The sequence below is a fragment of the Mustela putorius genome, unplaced genomic scaffold (assembly GCF_011764305.1).
Source record: "Mustela putorius furo isolate JIRA1106 unplaced genomic scaffold, ASM1176430v1.1 tig00003845_pilon_pilon_pilon, whole genome shotgun sequence".
Taxonomy (NCBI): Eukaryota; Metazoa; Chordata; class Mammalia; order Carnivora; family Mustelidae; genus Mustela; species Mustela putorius.
This window is the reverse complement of record NW_025421998.1, coordinates 27,443,338-27,464,031: the sequence shown is the minus strand read 5'-3', so window position 1 is coordinate 27,464,031 and position 20,694 is coordinate 27,443,338. Positions and strand designations below refer to the sequence as shown.

General features: G+C 36.7%; 1 protein-coding gene across 1 annotated transcript in view; it reads left to right on the top strand.

The window, feature by feature from the left end:
• The window catches only part of SEMA3E (semaphorin 3E), a 252,655-nt gene that overhangs the window by 152,540 nt on the left and 79,421 nt on the right, over positions 1 to 20,694 (top strand). The window contains exons 3-4 of the mRNA XM_004739629.3: positions 7,780 to 7,839; positions 16,359 to 16,478. Of these exons, the coding sequence (XP_004739686.1) occupies positions 7,780 to 7,839; positions 16,359 to 16,478 (180 nt within the window). The remainder of the gene's footprint in view (positions 1 to 7,779; positions 7,840 to 16,358; positions 16,479 to 20,694) is intronic.

The window sequence follows — 20,694 nt, the reverse complement described above, 5'->3', positions numbered from 1 at the left end:
ATGAGGTTCAGCTGACCACAGTTAATTTTTTTGAAACTTAATAAAAACAGCCAACATACAAGTTTTACTTTTTACTTCATTTTAACTGTCTTAATTCATAGATACTCTAACACTTTTTACAAAGAACAGAATGTAAATACAAAGAACACAGGATACGTTGCCAGACTGCATGGACTCCCATTTCCGGTCTGCCTCTTATGAGTGATCTTGGGCAACTTACTCCACATCCCTATTTCTCAGTTGTCTTACCTGTGAGGGAGAGGTGACCGTAGTACTTACCTCACAGCTTTTATGAGAGGATCCATTGAGTTATTAGATGCCTAGAACAGTCTGTAGATCATAGTAAGTGCCATCTACCTATTTGCTACCATGATTACTGTCTAAACTAGACATTGAATCAGCACACAGTTGTCACGCACTGCCTTATCTAAGTAAGGTAGAAGAGTCCGACATGTTTTGAGGGCTGTTGAACTACATTTTGGATACCTACATGGAGATATGAAGAATAAAGACATGAACAAAATAGTCTATACCCTAAAATATGTGTAATATAGTGGAGAAGATACATACACATTTGCCATATACAGCACAATTTAAATAAAACTATCATAAATGTCTAAAATACTAAGAAAGTATACAAAAGCTGGTGGGTGGGGGTTCCTGGAGGGGAATTAAATTTGAATTGGACTTTTAATGATACTTAGAATTCCAATTTGTACAAATTGGTGGTGGGAACAGAGTGAGTAGAGGAGAGAACAGAAATTTTAGAGCAGTTTAAAATATTGACTAATATCCGAAGCAGCTACGTAAAGGGCGGAGGTTGGGGGGGAGGGTGGGATGTGAGTGGTGGGAGCAGGGTACAGAGTGAGAATTAAGGATGGAATTATAGTTGGGACCAGATTGTGATGAATATTGACTGACGTGCTGGTGAAACTTAATCGAGGCAATGCATGAGCTGGTGGGAGATTCTGAATATGTGCATAACATAACTAGAATTACAGTTAGCATGATTACTTTAGCAGTAGTACGTTTAGGAAAATGGAGCTCGAAGCCATTAAATAGTAGGGAGAATTGAAAACCGGATCTGTCTGTCTGCGGAGCCTATGCTCTTTCCACTGTGTCATACCACTGAGAAGCAGATGACTGCTTTGGTGCAAACCCCACATCTCCCAGCTGGTCTTCACTCTGCCATTAGCCCAGCCTTTTGTTGGGCGGTGTTTCTTTTCCCTTGGTTCTAACACTGTTGGCATGACCGCGTTTTACCTTAGTAATGGTGAAGTACTAGTGGAAAGGTTAGTCGTTGGTGACAGGAATGGAGAAAAACTACTGATTAGTATAAGAAGGAACTATTCCCCACTTGTTTACTTAGGGCAAAGATTGAGAGCCACACTGACTGTCAACCACGATATTCAGCCATGGTAAGAGATTAGCGGGGCGGTGTTCAGTCTTTATAGTGCCTTGCCATCAGTGCTTATGTGAGGATTACTAAAATTTCCTGAAAAACAAGTCAAAAATTTTCTCTGAAAGGTAGGTAACAATAGTAGTTTGAAGGATAAAATTTTCTTTTCTCTTTTTCCATTTCCCAAAGAAATCAAAAGTAGGTATGTTTATTTAAGTCCCCAAACTTATTGGACTTCATAAGCTATCCCATATTAGTAATAAACTTGAATTTAACAATCATCGATAGTTTTCTCTAAGTTTATAAATTTCAAGCTTCTTTTTTTTATTTGATGGAGAGAGATCACAAGTAGGCAGAGAGGTGGGCAGAGAGAGGAGGAAGGCTCTCTGCCAAGCAGAGAGCCCGATGCAGAACTCGATCCCAGGACCCTGAGATCATGACCTGAACTGAAGGCAGAGGCTTTAACCCACTGAGCCACCCAGGCACCCCAAATTTCAGGCTTTTTTCTAAAATTATTCCTGCTATTATTCTTTTAGGCTAGCATTACACTAGTTAATTTGGATATCTATACATACCGTTCTTTTAGACACTTGCTTTTAAAACTATTTCTGTTTTTCCCATTAATTCAACTTTATTGCATCAAAAATAAAAAGAAATTCTTATATTTTAGAATTTAATATTTTTACTGAGTAGAAAAAAAGCATTCAAATATAATTTGCATATAAATAGCAGATGGTAGTTTACATTAGTGTTAGCAGTTGAGTAAATTTCATCTATTAAAAAGGGCAAGCATGAGGCCAGTAATGTTTTTGTAGTAATAATATTGTCCTGGTTCAAAAGCTTTGGCATATAAACATTTCAAATACAAATCTTGTTTATAGTTCAAAAGATTATAATTCTGGCATATAAACTACTTAAATAATGACAGTCATTATAATTAAGTATAAAAGCATAAACACTAAAAATGATTATATGTCAGGTTAAAGATGACCATTTAAAAACCATTAGGACTCTTAGTGTGTTATACTCAAAATATATTTTTTTCATGATATTTGTAGGACAAATGGTTTAAATATACATTGATGGGCATGGGTACTATGCGTAGATGTAAAATGTAGAAGGAAAAACTAAAATATAAATAAACATTTTTATTAGAATAATAGAATTAGAGAATATATTAGATGAAATTATACTAGTGTCTAAGGTAGTAAAATATATTTCATGAAGAGAGATTTACTTGATTATTTATTTATTTATAAATTGAAATTTTTTTTAGACAGTTAAATTACTCCTTCTTTGTGGATTTGTTTTTGCTTCTCTAAATCTCAGTGTCAATATCTTTTAGCAGTAAGTTGTTAAATCTTCCACTGTAGCATAATTATGAGACTCACTAGGGAGTCCAGAAAAAAAAATAGCTTTGTAATTTACTTTTTATTTTATATTTCTCCTTTGAGATATTCAAGAATAGTAAATTGCCTGTAGATGTGAATTGGAACCATTAAATTGTATTATAGGAGGATTGTGATGAAATGATGTGTATTTAACCTTTTGCTTTTTATACCTTTTTGAAACAGAATATTTGGAAATAGTGTTACACCCTGTTGTTTAACTGCCTTTAAAAAATGTTGTGTGCAGAACAAATAGCTTAGTTTGATGGGGTTTTGTTGATGATAAACTCTGGAGCAGAACCAAAATACATCCTGACTTCTACAACAAATGAAGAAAATAATTTCCTTGGCTGTCTTGGCAGAATACTTGTACATGATGGTTTTAAAATAACCCCATTTTCACAAGGTCTTGCTCTCTCATCTTTTTCACTCGAACAAACATTTGAAATGCCATCCTGGGCCTGTAAGGGTTGCTAGAAAACCAACTGAAAACAACAACAAAACTTGAGTAAATCTATAATGACATTGTTCTTTGGAGAACTCCTTAGTATTGAACTCTAGAGTACTAAGTGTTCATAATTTAATCTTCTGCATCTCTCCCATCCTCTCAGAGTGATCTGGTTAAGATCCTTCTCTCTATCTTCAGAAATCCCACCAGTCTTTCAAAGCTGAGATTTTTGTTAATTCATACAGAATTTCCTCCCTGGTTAAACTGAAAATTGTTACTTGTCTCATTCCTTTGCCATTGTTTACAGCAACCTCTCATGTCAGTGAAGCTTCTCTCTCACATTTTACTGCAGATGGATTTTACAAAGAATGTGATAACGGTGTATTGATTGATACAAGTCAATCAATAGACAATGACTAAGCAGTAACCACATTGAAGGTGTGTCCCGTTGGGATTGTGTGCTGCTGGGGATACAGAAATAAGACATTGCCTTGCTCTCTGTAACTTACAGATGAATATGAGAGCTAAAGTTAAGTACATAAATCATAATATAATCCTAAGTAGAGAAAGTAAGAAGAACAATATAGGGCATCAAGGCAGGAAGAAATATTAAGAAGATACCAGGAAAGGGTTTTGTAGTGAAACACTTTGTAAGATGTGCCTGCAAATGACTTTTTCTTTCTAAGAGCAATGGGCGTTATTACATTTGCTGCTAAAAACAATACAGATTCTGACAATCCTTCAGAAAGCCATTTTTCATATTCACTATCACAAACTATATTATCTTAAATTGTAAAGGATCTGAGATTTCTACCTCACTTGTAAGAGACAAGTTAGCATGATAACATTTCCTAGATGCTGCCAGAAGAAATGAGATTCCTGGGTCAGGGACAAAGGACTGTATTAGCCCCAGATTAGCATGTAGCATGGCCATGATGTTTGCAGCAATTGCTTTGCCCCGTAAGTGCCACAGGGGGTGGCACATGGCATCCCAGGTAGATACAGTGAGTATGTGTTATACCTGAAAAACCTCAAGCTTAGGAAATAGGAAATCTCCTAAGGGCATTACAGCAAACCTATTCAGCCTTTGTCTAGAGGGAAACATTCACTTTATTATCCCGGTCAGGAAACCAGTCTTCGTTTTCCCTGGAGGGAAGTTCTATCTCTACCTTCAAGCATGTTTGAAAAGATAATGGGGAACAGAAGCTTTCAGAAGATGTGTATAAATTCTGTAGAGAATTGCCCCCCAAACAATGTATTCAAACAGTCCTAGAAATAATGGTTATGAAGCAATCATTTAGGGGAATAGAAGATTCTGTAGTATGCTGAGGTAGTTTTGCTGGTCTGGATACAATTTCAAAGTTGAAAAGCTGAACTTGGTATATTTTTCTAAAGAATTGGTTGAGTTTTACTTGGAAATTGTGAAAATGCAGTTTAAAGAAGTCATCATTTTACATAATGAAAAATGAATAAGAAGGGATGCTAATATTTCAAGAAAGAGGAAGAGCCCTGTATTTCCCAAACTGTATAAGAATATAAAGTTAAGATTCAAAATTACAAATGAGGTGTTCTCTGATTTATTGATGCTGATAACTGAATTAGTCATGAAAGTCTTTCCAGTGATAGATGATTCTAAAATAAATTTGTATTTATATTTACTTGTGTATATATAATATGCAGTATATCTAATATATTGTGTGTATATATATATACATACATATATAATATATACATATATAATATATATACAATATAATATATTGTGTGTATATATATATATAGTCCATAGACATGTGTCTACATATGCACATATTCTAGCATATCCTTTTGAATAATTTATGCATCCACAGTAAAATCGTAATTCCAAAACCAAATTGAGTCTCAAATGAAAGTGAGCCTTAGAAATCATCTGAAAAATATCTCACCCCATTTGCAAAATGTTTTCCAAAATAATGGGTCAGTAAAGTTTATAAATTGTACAGCCTCACTTTTAGGATGCTTACCCTTTAATGGTATTAGTGACTGTGCTGAAGCTGATGCAGGGTTGCATCTGAACTTGATGCTGATAGGATACGTGATGTCTTTCCTAAATCACATCTGATCCACTGCTGGATTCACTACTGCCATCATGAACATTGATTCTAGGATTATATGTGGGTGCTTTTGCCTTTTTAGTTGCTTTTCTTTTACATTTTTAGATTTTTCCCTTGTCTTTTTTCTTCGTTACAACATAAATGAAAACACATGATTTTTTTTTTTAATTTGTATATTGCACTGTGAACACCTGATGTTGAATATTGTTAGTAAGAAATTTGGGGGGCCCATTACACTGATAAGAATATCAAAGTAATATTTACACCTGTAATTAAAACCATAGAGTGCTTACTCCTATGACAATACGTGTAATTATGTAAAAATCATTATAATAAAATGCCTTTGACACCACTTTTATAAATTTCCAATATTATTCATGTATCAGGGACTGGATTTGGCTCCATAATGTGTGGGTTAAGTGATAAGCCTTGTTCACTTCTAGCACATAAACACCTAACATGTTATTTTATGGGGCGCAACTTTAAAAAAACAAAAAAATTAAATCGTGACCGTATTTAGGATTCAAACATAAATATATCAGTTTTCAAAAACTAAAATAACTACAGAGGTCAGTCAGGTAAAAGGAAAGTCTGAAGTAGATCAGAGAGGAGAGTGCCTGGCCCATTTCGAAAAAACAGAAATCTTGATTTTTATGCAGAATTTCACATTTGTAAATGTTGACCACTAAAAAAAAAAAAAATTAAAGAGCATGCTCACTAAGTAAAAAAAATACTTCCTTATCAACAATATCTAATATTTAATTTGATACCCAGAATGTTTTCTCAGGCTAGCAGAGCACAGAAGGGGATGGTGGTAGGTGGGGGCGGGGGGGGGGGAGAAGTCAGGGAGAGAGAATAGGGGCCTTAAGGGGACAGATTGCCACAAATAGGAAGAGGGTCTGGTCACTGACACAGGCCTAAACAATAGTCTAATGACAGTAAACACTGACCCTGGGTAGTAGGAAGCTATACCTAAACCTTTCCCCTGGGAGCTCTTGGAGGAAAAGTTCATTTGTAGAAATATTAATCTCTCGAGAGGCCCAGGCTACTCTGCTGGTAAGTTCCTACTCCTTCACCAAAATGTTAACGTTGAGAACAGAAGATGATCACCCAAAAAAGAAGAGAACCAAAGAAATATTGATGTAGCCTGGCTCAAAGTTCTTGCAGGGAGGTAGGAGAAGAAGAGAGGACATCTTAGGAGTTCTGTACCCCAGTCCATATGGATCTAAGGTGAAAGTATTTGAAAGCAATGCTGAAAAAGTTACAGGGTATTCTGATCAGAGCCAGTATCCCTCCAAACAGAATCTATCATCAGGATGCTGGTAATTTGGGTAACCACCAGGAACCATGAAGATGACACAAGAACATGAGATGTTGCACCCCAGAATTCTGAGGGAGACACAAGAATGGGGTCCAGTTGAGCTTTTTCAGCCTGGTGGGAGTGGGGGATTGATCCACCAGATGTGGGGACAAACAATTAATGGGAAGGCTTAAGGTCTTGGGGCAACTTACCACTAGCTACACTTACTCACATGGATCCCATTCCTTGGTTCCCATCCATAGATGTACGGCATTGTGGGGCTGGACAGAGAAATGTACTTTCGTTTTGTTTTGTTTTTAAAAGGAGCTCCCTGGATAATACTATATCTTTGATAAAGTTGTGGCAAGAGTTAAACTGAGTATTGAATCTGAGGTGCTTAAAACAAAAATTAGAAAGCTAACAATGCAAGTGTCCATGAAGATACGGGGATATTGCTGCTGGAGTATGAACAGGAGACCATTCTGGAGAGCACTCTGGCCCTGTGTTAACAGATTAAATATATGCTTTTCCTAAGAGCCAGTAATTCTCCTCCTAGGTTATATATACAAACTTCACTCCATTCCTCATATATACCAGTGATGCTCTTTTACTGATGTCGGAGGGACATGTACAGAGATGGACCATGTTTGATGTGGTGGCGATCTGGAAGCAGTCTGGGTATCCCTCCAAGATACAGGAGTCCTACATCCTTTAACCCCTCACTTAGCTTTCATTACCAAGTCCCCACACACCACATTCTGGGCTAAGTGGTAAAAATGCAAGGGGAACTCAGGGAGGTACCTGACTTGGAGGAGCAGATGATCAGATTCAGGGCAAAGACTCGATGGTGGAGGTCACAGCAGGTCAAGCACAGAGCAGGGCTGCCTGAGGCATGCGTGGCCTCTGAAGGGCTGAGTCTTGAGGGAACCTTTAGAAAGCCTTCATTAAACCACTAAGTTTTAGCATGAAATAAAAGCTCAAATATAAGTGTCTTCATTAGGCAAATATTGATTATAAAAAAGATAAAGGCTTGACTTATCTCAGGAAATGGAATAAAATGAAAACATATTGGGAACACAGCAAAAATGAAATGGTTTTTCATTGTGGTTTATTTTTGCATTTGCATAATAGTACATAATCTTTTATTTCAGATACACTGGCCTAGTACGGCACTAAAAATAGAAGAATGCATAATGAAAGGAAAAGATGCGGTAAGTATTACTCACTGTAAATTAAACACATCATCAGTTCTGTCCCTGGTTAGTCACAAGGGACTGACTCCCTAACCTCTTATTTCCTCTTAAAAGGCATATATACAGTTCATTCAGGAAGAAAAAAAAATGCATACACATATTAGTACAGACATATACATTATATAGAGATCATTATTTATGAGTTGATTACAATGTGAGCTTAGAGTAAAAGAAGCTGAGGTGTCTCTAGATCTTGGTTTTGGTTTTATTACTTATGAACTCAGATTTATGAATTTCTTATAGTAATGCTTATCTCCTACGTAGTTGGGAAAAATACTTTCAGGTAAATTTTTATTATTATTATTATTATTATTATTATTATTATTATTTTTATAAACATATATTTTTATCCCCAGGGGTACAGGTCTGTGAATCGCCAGATTTACACACTTCAAAGCACTCACCAAAGCACATACCCTCCCCAATGTCCATAAACCCACCCCCCTTCTCCCAAACCCCCTCCCCCCAGCAACCCTCAGTTTGTTTTGTGAGATTAAGAGTCACTTATGGTTTGTCTCCCTCCCAATCCCATCTTGCTTCATTGATTCTTCTCCTACCCACTTAAGCCCCCATGTTGCATCACCACTTCCTCATATCAGGGAGATCATATGATAGTTGTCTTTCTCTGCTTGACTTATTTCGCTAAGCATGATACGCTCTAGATGTCCATCAACAGATAAATGGATAAAGAAGATGTGGTATATATACACAATGGAATACTATACAGGTAAATTTTTAATTCAAGAGAAAGCTAAGTGGATTCTTTATGAGATTTCATTTTTCTTTGATGAGTAAATTAGAACCAAATGAAGAAATAAAAGGAGAAAAGCAGAAAGAAAGGAGAAGTCAAAGGCTTTACCTATCCCACAACATGCTTTGGGTCTTTCCTTCTGGAAGAATCCATCTTCAGTCTGTCCATAACTTCCACAAGCACGTGAGGTTGTGCGAAAGCAGCAGCTCTGACCCAGGGCAGAGCCCGCTAAAACATGCCCGAAGGGACTTTAATGTGCTAGGAGTCGGTGCCTGAGGACACAAGACACTCAGTGGCAACTGGGTCCCAGCCAAGGAGCGAGTCAAGACCTTCTTGCTGCCTTAGCCCACAGCATGATGCTGACTACTTGAACACACTCTTAGGCTATGTCAGCCTAAGTCCAGTAGAGCCAAAATGTAGTCTAATTCGCTTATCCTAGGTGTGACAGTGTTTCGAGACATAAAAAGCAAGTGCTCATGGTCATAGGAAAATAGACTATTTTTTCCCTGCCTGAATGAATGGTCACATTTTCCCAATGATAGGGAGTCACCTTCAAAATAGAATGATGTATGAGTGGGAAATTGAGGAAAATATATCCATGTACTCTGGATAATCAGGTCAGTAGTATGTTGCTCATTCTGAACAAGGGAATGCTATACTCTGATCACTTCTGGTAAGATGGTTCTGGTGGCTTTTACATCCAATATGGTGCTATGAGAGATTTTAAAAGTCATAATCTGTCCTTATGAAATGTTACATTTACTGGCTACTGCACTGTTGATAGCAGAGTAATATTTAGCATTTAAAGAGTTTAGTATTTTGTAATTTATTTTAAATGGAACCACAGTACCTAATTTACCAGGAAGAAGTTTGCTAGAATTAATTTAGACACGTTGGTTTGAGCAGTTGTAAACTCTCTTCATTCAGCATATATTTTTTTAATGTTTTGTTAGTCGCCATACAATAATACATCATTAGTTTTTGATGTAGTGTTCCATGATTCACTGTCTGTATATAACACCCAGTGCTCCATGCAATCTGTGCCCTCCTTAATACCCATCACCGGGCTAACCCATTCTCCCACTCTCCCCTCTAAAACCCTCAGTTTGTTTCTCAGAGTCAGAGTCTCTCATGGTTCATCTTCCGCTCTGACTCCCCCCACTTAATTTTTCCCTTCCTTTTCCTACTGTCCTCCATGCTATTCCTTATATTCCACAAATAAGTGAAACCATATGATAATTTACTTTCTCTGCTTGACTTATTTCACTCAGCATAATCTCTTCCAGTCCTATCCATGTTGATACAAAAGTTGGGTATTCATCCTTTCTGATGGCTGAATAATATTCCATTGTATATATGGACCACATCTTCTTTATCCATTTGTCTGTTGAAGGGCATCTTGGCTCTTTCCACAGTTTGGCTATTGTGGCCATTGCTGCTATGAACATTGGGGTACATATGGCCCTTCTTTTTACTACATCTGTCTCATTGGGGTAAATACCCAGCTGTGCAATTGCTGGGCCACAGGGTAGCACAATTTTAATTTTTTGAAGAACCTCCACACTGTTTTGCAAAGTGGCTGTACCAACTTGCATTCCCACCAACTGTGTAATAGGGTTCCCCTTTCTCTGCAGGCTTTCCAACATTTGTTGTTTCTCACCTTGTCAATTTTGGCCATTCTAATTGGTGTAAGGTGGTATCTCAGTGTGGTTTTGATTTGACTTACCCTGATGGCTAATGATGAACATTTTTTCATGTGTCTGTTAGCCATTTGTATGTCTTCTTTGGAGAAGTGTCTGTTCCTGTCTTCTGTCCATTTTTTTACTTGATTATTTGTTTTTTGGGTGTTGAGTTTGAGAAGTTCTTTGTAGATCCTGGATGTCAGCCCTTTGTCTTTAGTTTAATTTGCAAATATCTTCTCTCATTGCATGGTTGCCTCTTTGTTTTGTTGATTGTTTCATTTGCTGTGTAGAAGCTTTTTATCTTGATGAAGTTCCAAAAGTTTATTTTCGTTTTTGTTTCCCTTGCCTTTGGAGACGTGTCTTGAAAGAAGTTGCTGTGGCCGATGTTGAAGAGGTTACTGTCTAGTTCTACTCTAAGATTTTGATGGATTCCTGTCTCACATTGAGGTCTTCATTCATTTTGAGTTTATCTTTGTGTATGGTGTAAGAGAATGGTCAAGTTTCATTCATCTGTCTATAGCTGTCCAATTTTCTCAGTACCATTTATAGAAGAGACTGTCTTTTTTCCATTGGATATTTTCTCCTGCTTTGTCAAACATTATTTGATGATAGAGTTGAGGGTCCATATCTGGGCTCTCTATTCTGTTCCATTGATCTCTGTGTCTGTTTTTGTGCCAGTACCATGCTGCCTTGGTGATCACAGCTTTGTAATACAGCTTGAAATCAGGCAACATGATGCCTCCAGCTTTGTTTTTCTTTTTCAACATTTCCTTGGTGATTCGGGGTCTTTCTGGTTCCATACAAATTTTAGGATTGTTTGTTCCAGCACTTTGAAAAAATGCCTGTGGTATTTTGATTGGGATGGCATTGAAAATACAGATTGCTCTGGGCAGCATAAGCATTTTAATAATGTTTCTTCTTCTAATCCATGAGCATAGAATGTTTTTCCTTCTTTTTGTGTCTGCTTCAATTTCTTTCATGAGTGTTCTGAAGTTCCTAGAGTACAGGTCCTTTACCTCTTTGGTTAGGTTTATTCCAAGGTATCTTACGGTTTTTGGTGCTATGGTAAATGGAATCAATTCTCTAATATCTCTTTCTACAGTTTCATTGTTAGTGTGTAAGAAAGCAAGTGATGGGGCACCTGGGTGGCTCAGTGGGTTAAGGCCTCTGCCTTCGGCTTAGGTCATGATCCCAGGGTCCTTTGGCTCAGGTCATGATCCCAGAGTCCTGGGATCAAGCCCCACATTGGGCTCTCTGCTCAGCAGAGCCTGCTTCTTCCTCTCTCTCTGCCTGCCTGTCTGCCTACTTTTGATCTCTGACTGTCAAATACATAGATAAAATCTTAAAGAAAAAAAATTTTTAAAAAAAGAAAGAAAGTGATTTCTGTGCATTGATTTTGTATCCTACCATATTACTGAGTTGCTATATGAGTTCTAGTAATTTGGGGGTGGAGTCTTTGGGGTTTTCCACATAAAGTATCATGTCATCTACAAAGAGAGAGAGTTTGATGACTTCTTTGCCAATTTGAGTACCTTTTATTTCTTTTTTGTAGTCTGATTGCTTTTGCTAAGACTTCTAGTACTATGTTGAACTATAATGGTGATAGTGGGCATCCTTGTCATGTTCCTGATCTTAAGAGAAAGGCTCTTAGCTTTTCCCCATTGAGAATGATATCCACTATGGGTTTTTCATAGATGGATTTCATGGGATTGAGGAATGTTCCCTCTATTGCTATACTCTGAAGAGTTTTAATCAGGAAAGGATACTGTATTTTGTCACATGCTTTTTCTGCAAAAATTGAGAGGACCATGGGGTTCTTCTCTCTTCTCTTATTAATTTGTTCTATCACATTGATTGATTTGTGAATATTGAACCACCCTTGTGTCCCAGGGATAAATCCCACCTGGCTGTGGTAGATAATTCTTTTAATGTACTGTTGGATCCTATTAGCTAGGATCTTGTTGAGAATTTTGGCATCTGTATTCATCAGGAATATTGGTCTGAAATTCTCTGTTTTGATGGGGTCTTTGCCTGATTTGGGGACCAAGGTAATGGTGGCCACATAGAGTCTAGAAATTTTCCTTCTCTTTCTATTTTTTGATACAGCTTCAGGAGAATAGGTATTACTTCTTCTTTGACTGTTTGGTAGAATTCCCTAGGGAATCCATCAAGTCCTGGACTCTTATTTTTTGGGAAGGTTTTGGTCACTGCTTCAATCTCATTACTGGTTATTGGCCTATTCAAGTTGTCAGGTTTTTTTTTTTGTTTCAATCTTGGAAGTTTATAGGTTTCCAGGAATGTATCCATTTCTTCTAGTTGCTTAACTTATTGACATATAGCTGTTGATAATAATTTTGATTACTTTTTCTATTTCCTTGGTCTTAGTCCTGATCTCTTGCCTTTCATTCATAATTCTATTAACTTGGGTCCTTTTTTTTTTTTTTTTGGTAAGTCTGGCCAGTGGTTATCAATCTTATTAATTCTTCAAACAATCAGCTTCTAGTTTCATTGATGTGTTCTACTGTATTTCTGGTTTCTAATTCACTGATCTCTGCTCTAATCTTAATTACTTCCTACTTATGTGTGGGTTAGACTTAATTTGTTTTTTGTTTGTTTTGTTTTGTTTTGTTTTACTTAATTTGTTTTTGATTCTCCAGTTCTTTAAGGTACAGAGATAGTTTGTATATTCAAGATTTTTCCATGGATTTTTTTTTTTTTTTTTTGAGTGACTCTTGGATAGATAGTATTTCCCCTTTGGGACCACCTTTGCTGTATCCCAATGTGTTTTCATTCCATTGGTTTCTGTGAATTCGTTTAAGTTCTTCTTTGATTTCCTGATTGACCCAAACATTCTTGAGCAGAGGATGATCTTTAACTTCCAAGTATTTGAATTTCTTCCAAACATTTTCTTGTGATTGAATTCCAGTTTCAAAACACTGTGTTCTGAGAATATGCAGGGAATAATCTCAGTCTTTTCATATTGGTTGAGACCTGATTTATGACCAACTGTGTGATCTGTTCTGGAGAAAGTTCCATGTGCACTTTGAGAAGAATGAGTATATTCTGTTGTTTTAAGGTTATGTTTAAGGAATGTTCTGTATATATCTATGAGGTCCCTCTGGTCCAGTGTGTCATTCAAAGCTATTATTTTTGTTGACTTCATGCTTAGATGATCTGTCTATTGCTGAGAGTGGAGTGTTAAGGTCCCCTACAATTAAAGTATTAGATATTTCCATAGTTTGGCTATTGTGGACATTGCTGCTATAAACATTCGAGTACACGTGCCCCTTTGGATCACTAAGAACCTAGATGTCCATCAACAGATGAATGGATCAAGAAGATGTGGTATATATACACAATGGAATACTATGCAGCCATCAAAAGAAATGAAATCTTGCCATTTGCGACAACATGGATGGAACTAGAGCGTATCATGCTTAGCGAAATAAGTCAAGCGGAGAAAGACAACTATCATATGATCTCCCTGATATGAGGAAGTGGTGATGCAACATGGGGGCTTAAGTGGGTAGGAGAAGAATAAATGAAAGAAGATGGGATTGGGAGGGAGACAAACCATAAGTGACTCTTAATCTCACAAAACAAACTGAGGGTTGCTGGGGGGAGGGGGTTTGGGAGAAGGGGGTGGTATTATGGTCATTGGGGAGGGTATGTGTTTTGGTGAGTGCTGTGAAGTGTGTAAACCTGGTGATTCACAGACCTGTACCCCTGGGGATAAAAATATATGTTTATAAAAAATAAAAAATTATATTAAAAAAAAGTATTAGATATTTTTGTGGGATAGACCCTTTAAGAATGATATAGTGTTCTGTATCTCTGACTATAGTCTTTAGCTTAAAATCTAATTTGTTTGATATGAGATTGCTACCCCAGCTTTCTTTTGTGGTCTGTTGACATGGAAGATGGCTCTCCATCCCTTCACTTTTAGTCTGGATGTATCTTTAGATTCAAAATGAGTCTTCTTTAGACATATAGATGGGTCCTGTCTTTTTATCCATCTGCAGCCCTGTGCCATTTTATGGGAGCATTTATGCCATTCACACTGAGAGTGATTATTGAAAGATAGGATTTTATTGTCATCATGTTGCCTGTGAGGTCCTTGTTTCTACATATTGTCTCTATAAATTTCTGTTCTATATCACTCTTGGCGTCTTCTGCCTTTTATGGAACCACCCCCCCCCCCTTAATATCTCTCACAAGGCTGACTTAGTGGTCACATATTCTTTCAATTTTTGCTGGTTTTGGAAGCTCTTTATCTCTCCACCCATTCTAAATGACAGTTTTGCCAGATAAAGTATTCTTGGCTGTATGTTCTTCTCATTTAGTACCCTGAATATGTCTTGCTGGCCCTTTCTGGCTTGCCAGTGCTCTGTGGACAGGTCTGACATTATGCTGGTGTTCCTCCCTCTGTATGTAAGGAATCTCTTCCCCCAGCTGCCTTTAAGATGGTTTCTTTGGTTTTAAGATTCACAAGTTTCACTGTTACATGCCCGGTTGTTGGTCTCCTCTCCTTGATCTTGGGGTGTTCTTTCTGCATGTAGGACACGCATGCTTGTTTCATTCCCCAGATTAGAGAAGTTGTCAGCTAGGATTTGCTCAAATATATTCTCTCTCCACCCCCTCAGGAATCCCAATAATTCTGACATTGGAACATTTCATGGCATTGTTTATTTATCTAATTCTGTTTTCAAGGCCTTTAAGGTGTTTGTTCTAGTCCTCTTCCTGTTCCTTCCTTTCTGTAAGTTTGTCTTCTAGATCACTAATTGGTTCTTCTGCCTTGTTTACTCTAGCTGTTAGAGTATCTAGCTTAAATTGCATCTCATATATAGCATTTTTAGGTTAGGCCTAATTAGCTCTCATTTCTGCCCTTAGAGAATCTGTGTTGCCATTAATGGTTTTCTCTGGCATAGCTATTGTCTTTATAACTGTTACCCTGAAGTCTATTTTTGACATATTCCTTATGTCCATATCCATTAGGTCTGTGGGGAGGCCATTTTCTCTGGTTCTTTTCTTTGTTGGGAGTTCCTTCTCCTAGTCATTCATTCAGCATATTGATCATAAAACTCATGTGGTGATCTAGGTAATAAGATTTGTTAAGCATATAATATGTATTTGGTACTGTGTTTAAGTAACCAGGGAATATGAAGAAGTGTAAAATAAATATTCTGTTCTCACAAAACTTTTAGTTGAATCCCGATGTAGGCAAACTAGAGCTCCTTGGCCAAATGTGGCCTGCCATCTATTTTTGTAAATAAAGTTTTATTAGAAACTAGCTGCACACATTCATTTTTGGATTGTCTATGACTGATTTCATGCCATATTTATAGAGGTAAGTTGTTGAAACAGAGACCAGATGACCATTCAAATTAAATATATTGGTCCCTGGTCCTTTATAAAAAAAAGTTTGCTGATTTCTGCATTGCAGTCTTACAGTAAACGTGTAAGATGTAAGTATAAATGTAAAATGTTATTTCTCTTGGTTACCTTTCTATGTATTTATTGAAAATTCTCTATGAAAGTGCTTTGCATAAATTTATAAGTTTAAAGATATGACTTATTTTCCCAAACATCAAAACTCTGTAATGCCTTAAAGCCTGCATATGTTTCTTTAAGGGTAGCCAAACTTTCTCCAATTATTGGTTTTCTGACTTTATGTGATTCATTTCTTTATATGTACTTTAAAAACATAACAGCATTGGGAATAAATTACTTAGGGGAACATGCATATTGCCATGGAAATCTTTGTGATTGAATAAATTTCTGAAACAGTACTATTTTTACTCCTCAGTTATGTGCTAGAATACCTGAAAAATGATATAATCCTATTATAGATATAATTCATGTGGTAAAGCTAATATGTGTTTTGGTTACGCCAGTTGGTTCTTCCACTGTTTCTTGTAGCCCCAGCCGAGAGAGAGTTGAACATGAGATTTGTGGGGTCAGGAAAAACAGAAATCAAAACTGGGCTGAACTTTTTTTTTTTTTTTAACCTTAACCAATTTCTTCTTTCTGTTTTTCTGCTTTAGAGTGAATGTGCAAATTATGTTCGGGTTTTGCATCACTACAATAGGACACACCTTCTGACCTGTGGTACTGGAGCCTTTGACCCACTTTGTGCCTTCATCAGGGTTGGATACCATTTGGAAGTAAGATAATTTCATTCATGTCAATAAAATTCATGCTTAAAATTACCTTTTTTTTTTTTTTTAAGAAAGGCTATGGCATTTTCTTTGGTGAAAGAGAAATGCATTTGTGATATACTGATTAAGTTTTTCCCAAGTCAGGTAAATGATCTCTCCAGACCTTTATTTTTTTGAAATATTGTATTTATTTATTTGACACACAGGGAGAGAAATCACAAGTAGGCAGAGGGGCAGGCAGAGAGAGAGGGGGAAGCAGGCTCTCCACTGAGCAGAGAGCCCGACCCAGGACCCTGACATCATGACCTGAGCCAAAGGCAGAGGCTTAACCCACTGAGCCACACAGGTGCCCCTCTCCAAACCTTTAAATTCCTTGCCAGCTATATTACCTGTGAATCAATTAATTTTTTACGAACTCATTCCCTGAACAGCTTCATTCACTTAATTGTGCCCTTTAAAATATTTCTTCATATCAAAATGTGTTCTCTGTTGTGTTCTTACATAAATTTTATTACTGTAACCACCAAATTAGAATGTACATATAAATATATATAAAAATAAATTTCTATAAACAAGACTAGGACATATAGTATTTTACAAAGGATAGGCAAAGACTTGTTGATTTTGTAATTTCTCTTTTTTTAGACAGGTGAAATGAAGGAGGTTGAGTTCGAATTGGGGGATGGGGTAGGTTACAAACTACAAAATATTAGTAGGTGAGAGCTATATGCCCCAGACCCCACTACTAGGTGGTTAGTATAAAGAAAACAAATCTCAAAAAAAGAAAAGAGAAGAGAGAAAAGAAGAGAAAAGAAAGAAAACAAATCTCAACTGAATTCTGTTATACAAATAACATTGACTAACAAACAGGCTTGATGATCAATTAAAAAATACTCTCTGCTACCTTTCTTTAGGTCAGAAAACAGAATCCTACATGAAGAGGGGATAAAGATAAAACAGACATCTCAGGGCGCCTGGGTGGCTCAGTCAGTTAAGCATCTGCCTTCAGCTCAGGTCTTAATCTTAGGATCCTGGGAGATGGCACACCACATTGGGCACCATGCTCTGCATGGAGCCTGCTTCTCCCTCTGACCTCCCTCCCCCACCCCATCGTGCACTCTCTCTTGTGCTTTGAAATAAATAAATAAAATCTTGAAAATAAAATGAAACAGGCATCTAGATATTCTGTAGTGAAACAGCTACAGTCTCTTGATTCATTTTTTTTAGCTCTTGATTCTTATAATCTATTTATGAAAGGATAAAGTAACCCTAAAATATTTTCAGCTGCCATATATAAAGAATAACATTCATTTTACTGGTAAAAAATTATGTCTGATATCCCTTACACTAGTTAACACTCAGGTGCATATATAATTAGCAGTATCTGAAAGGCTTTATTTCAATGCCTCTTGAGAGGGCCCCTGATTGAGGTACTTCAACTCCTAAGTGTCCTTATAGGCAGGATTTTTGATTAGCATATTTTCAAAGTTAACTAACCACCTCTACTTGTAGATTAAAGCTAAGGAGCATACACAAACACATCGAGTGTACTCACTGAATTATTTTAAAGAAATAATACAGCTGAACTAATGGAAGAACTTTAAAAAGAGACGTATAAAGCAAGTCAGCCCAGTGCAAGGTCAGAACATTTACATGTATACAAGGTGTACAGACAGACATGTATACCTATATACAAAGTCAGAATATCTACATTTTGTGGTGCCGACCTATTGACAGCAGATCCTCTCAGTTTTCATTACTTCTGAGGGGTATTGTCCCTGGATATAGAAGGTTTGTCTTTTTTTTTATTTTTTCCTTTCAGCTTTTCAAAAATACTTGATTGTTTTCTAATCACTTTCTGACATATATTCAGGTTTCTTTCATATTGATATTACCCTGTGTGGAATCACTTTATCTTTCAAGATTTCCTCTTCATTTTTGGTTTTCTGTAGTTTTTCCATAGTGTGCTTGTTTGTGTGTGTGTGTGTGTGTGGTAGTGGTGGTGGTGGTGGTGGGAGACTGATATTTATATTTCTTGAAATATTGAGATTTTTAGATAAAAAGCTTATGTTTTGTACCATATTTGACAAATTTGGGGCCTTTACTATTTCAGATAATATTGTTTCATGCTCTTCTCTCTATCAGAGATGGGTGTGTGTACATGTCCATGTGGGGGAGGGGCAATGTGCCACAAATAACTGAGATTTTATTCATTTTTATTCAATCTTTCTTTTCTCTGCTTTTCAATTGGATAATTTCTATCCATTTATTTTCTCTGCATTTCAATTGGGTAGATTCTATCCATTATTTTCAGGTTTATTAATCCTTTCTTTTGACATCTCCATTATGTTCTTAAGCCCACCCCAGTAATGGTCAAATAGGATAATATACTTTTCAATTCTAAAACTTATTTTGTTTATATTTCATTTCTTTAATGAGCATTTCCCCATATTTTTATTCATGGTGACTATTTCTCTTTAACCCCTCAAACATATTTTTAACAGCTGCTTTAAAATCCCTATGTGCTAATTTTAACATCTGGGTCAACTTAAGGTAAGTGTTCATTGATTGCTTTTCCCTCTTGACTATAGATCACATTTTCTTATTACTCTGCATGTCTAGTAATTTTTATTGTGTACCAGACATTATGGATCATATATTTTCAAGATTGCAGACTTGATTATCTTTTAAAGAGAGTTGGTTTTTATTCTAGCAGGCAGCTTACTTGTCTGGACTCAAACTCAAACATCTCTTGTGATGGTTGGCAGCCAAAAACTTCTTTCAACTTTCCACACGGTGTTTTTTAATGCTTTGCTTGCACATGCCGTCAGGTGTCAGCCAAGGATTTGGGAAAGAATGTATACATGCGTTTGAGGGTGCCTCCTTCCATTTCTGGGTATCTCCTCTTGGATTCACTGACCTGGTACTTTAAGTCTCTCTACTGACTTTCCAAGCTAGTAAGTCTATAGCTTTCTGCTTGAGTTCTAGCTGTTCCTCACCATATGGATTAGGGAATTTCCTTGAGTGAAAAACTCTCTAGTCTTTGCTCTTAATGGATTTCCAATTTTAAAATAATATTTAGTTTATCATCATTATCTGTGTGAGAGTCCAGACAAGCTCATTGTCATTGGCAGGGGTGGAACTATGTATAGTTCGTCTTGGTAGATATTATATTGAAGATTTTTTTCATGTAACTATCTAAGTATCAATGTGATTGAAAATGCATTTTGGAAAAAAATCTACATGTGTCATGAAAAGAACTCATGAATAATAGGATAATAAGAACACTGGAATATTTATTCTCAAATCTTCATGTGGAGGCTTGATAACATTTTATATGAGAATGAGAAGTTACACATTATTATAGGCAAGGAAAATACTTAGTTTAAAAAAACACAGAGGCAGGCACATATGGGATAAGTTTGCAGACATTTAGTCAAGTTGGTTGGGGGAGTGTCAGAAGATAAAACAGGGGCAAACTGGCAGAGGATTTTAATGCTAGAGAGTGGCATTTTATAGTTACTTCTAAAGACAGCATAGAGACCATGAAGGAATTTGAGCAGGCTTGAATGACATGACATGAGTAATATTTAGGATTGATTCAAGCAGAGAGAGATGAAAGGCAGAGAGAAATTAAAGGAGGCAATTACAAAAGTCTGGAAGATCATGAGGATATTTAACAGTATTATCACAATAGCAAAGGAAAGGAAGTGTGGAACTGACGTGTGAAGCTGCTCAGCAGGAAAGGTTATATAACAACATTTTATTGGATGTTGCTGCCTAAAGGGAATTAAAAAACAATTCCAATTTTATTTCTTGATGACTGAGAAGAAAAATAAGAGGGAGCTGAGGAGGCAGAGTATGTTTTGTGAAAACATTTAAAAAAATGCTCAGTGTTTCTCAGTTATAACTTCTTCATTTCTATGTATAGTTATTAGAAAAATTGATCTGCATGCTATGAGAGGGTGTAATCAGAATAGGTTGAATTATTGAGCCCAAGGTAGTTAATTGTCCCTGAATGAGTCTCCTCTCTCTTTCTCCTTGTCTCCCTACCTCCATCCAACCGTCCATCCTATTCCTTCTCTCTCTCCCTCTCCCTCTATCCATATGGTTGGAAAATTTCATTACTTACCTGGCAGCACATGTCTAGGGAGTATAGTCTAAATAGAGACTGAGCAGACAGAATAATATAAGGCAAATCAGGTTATAATCACTTGAAATA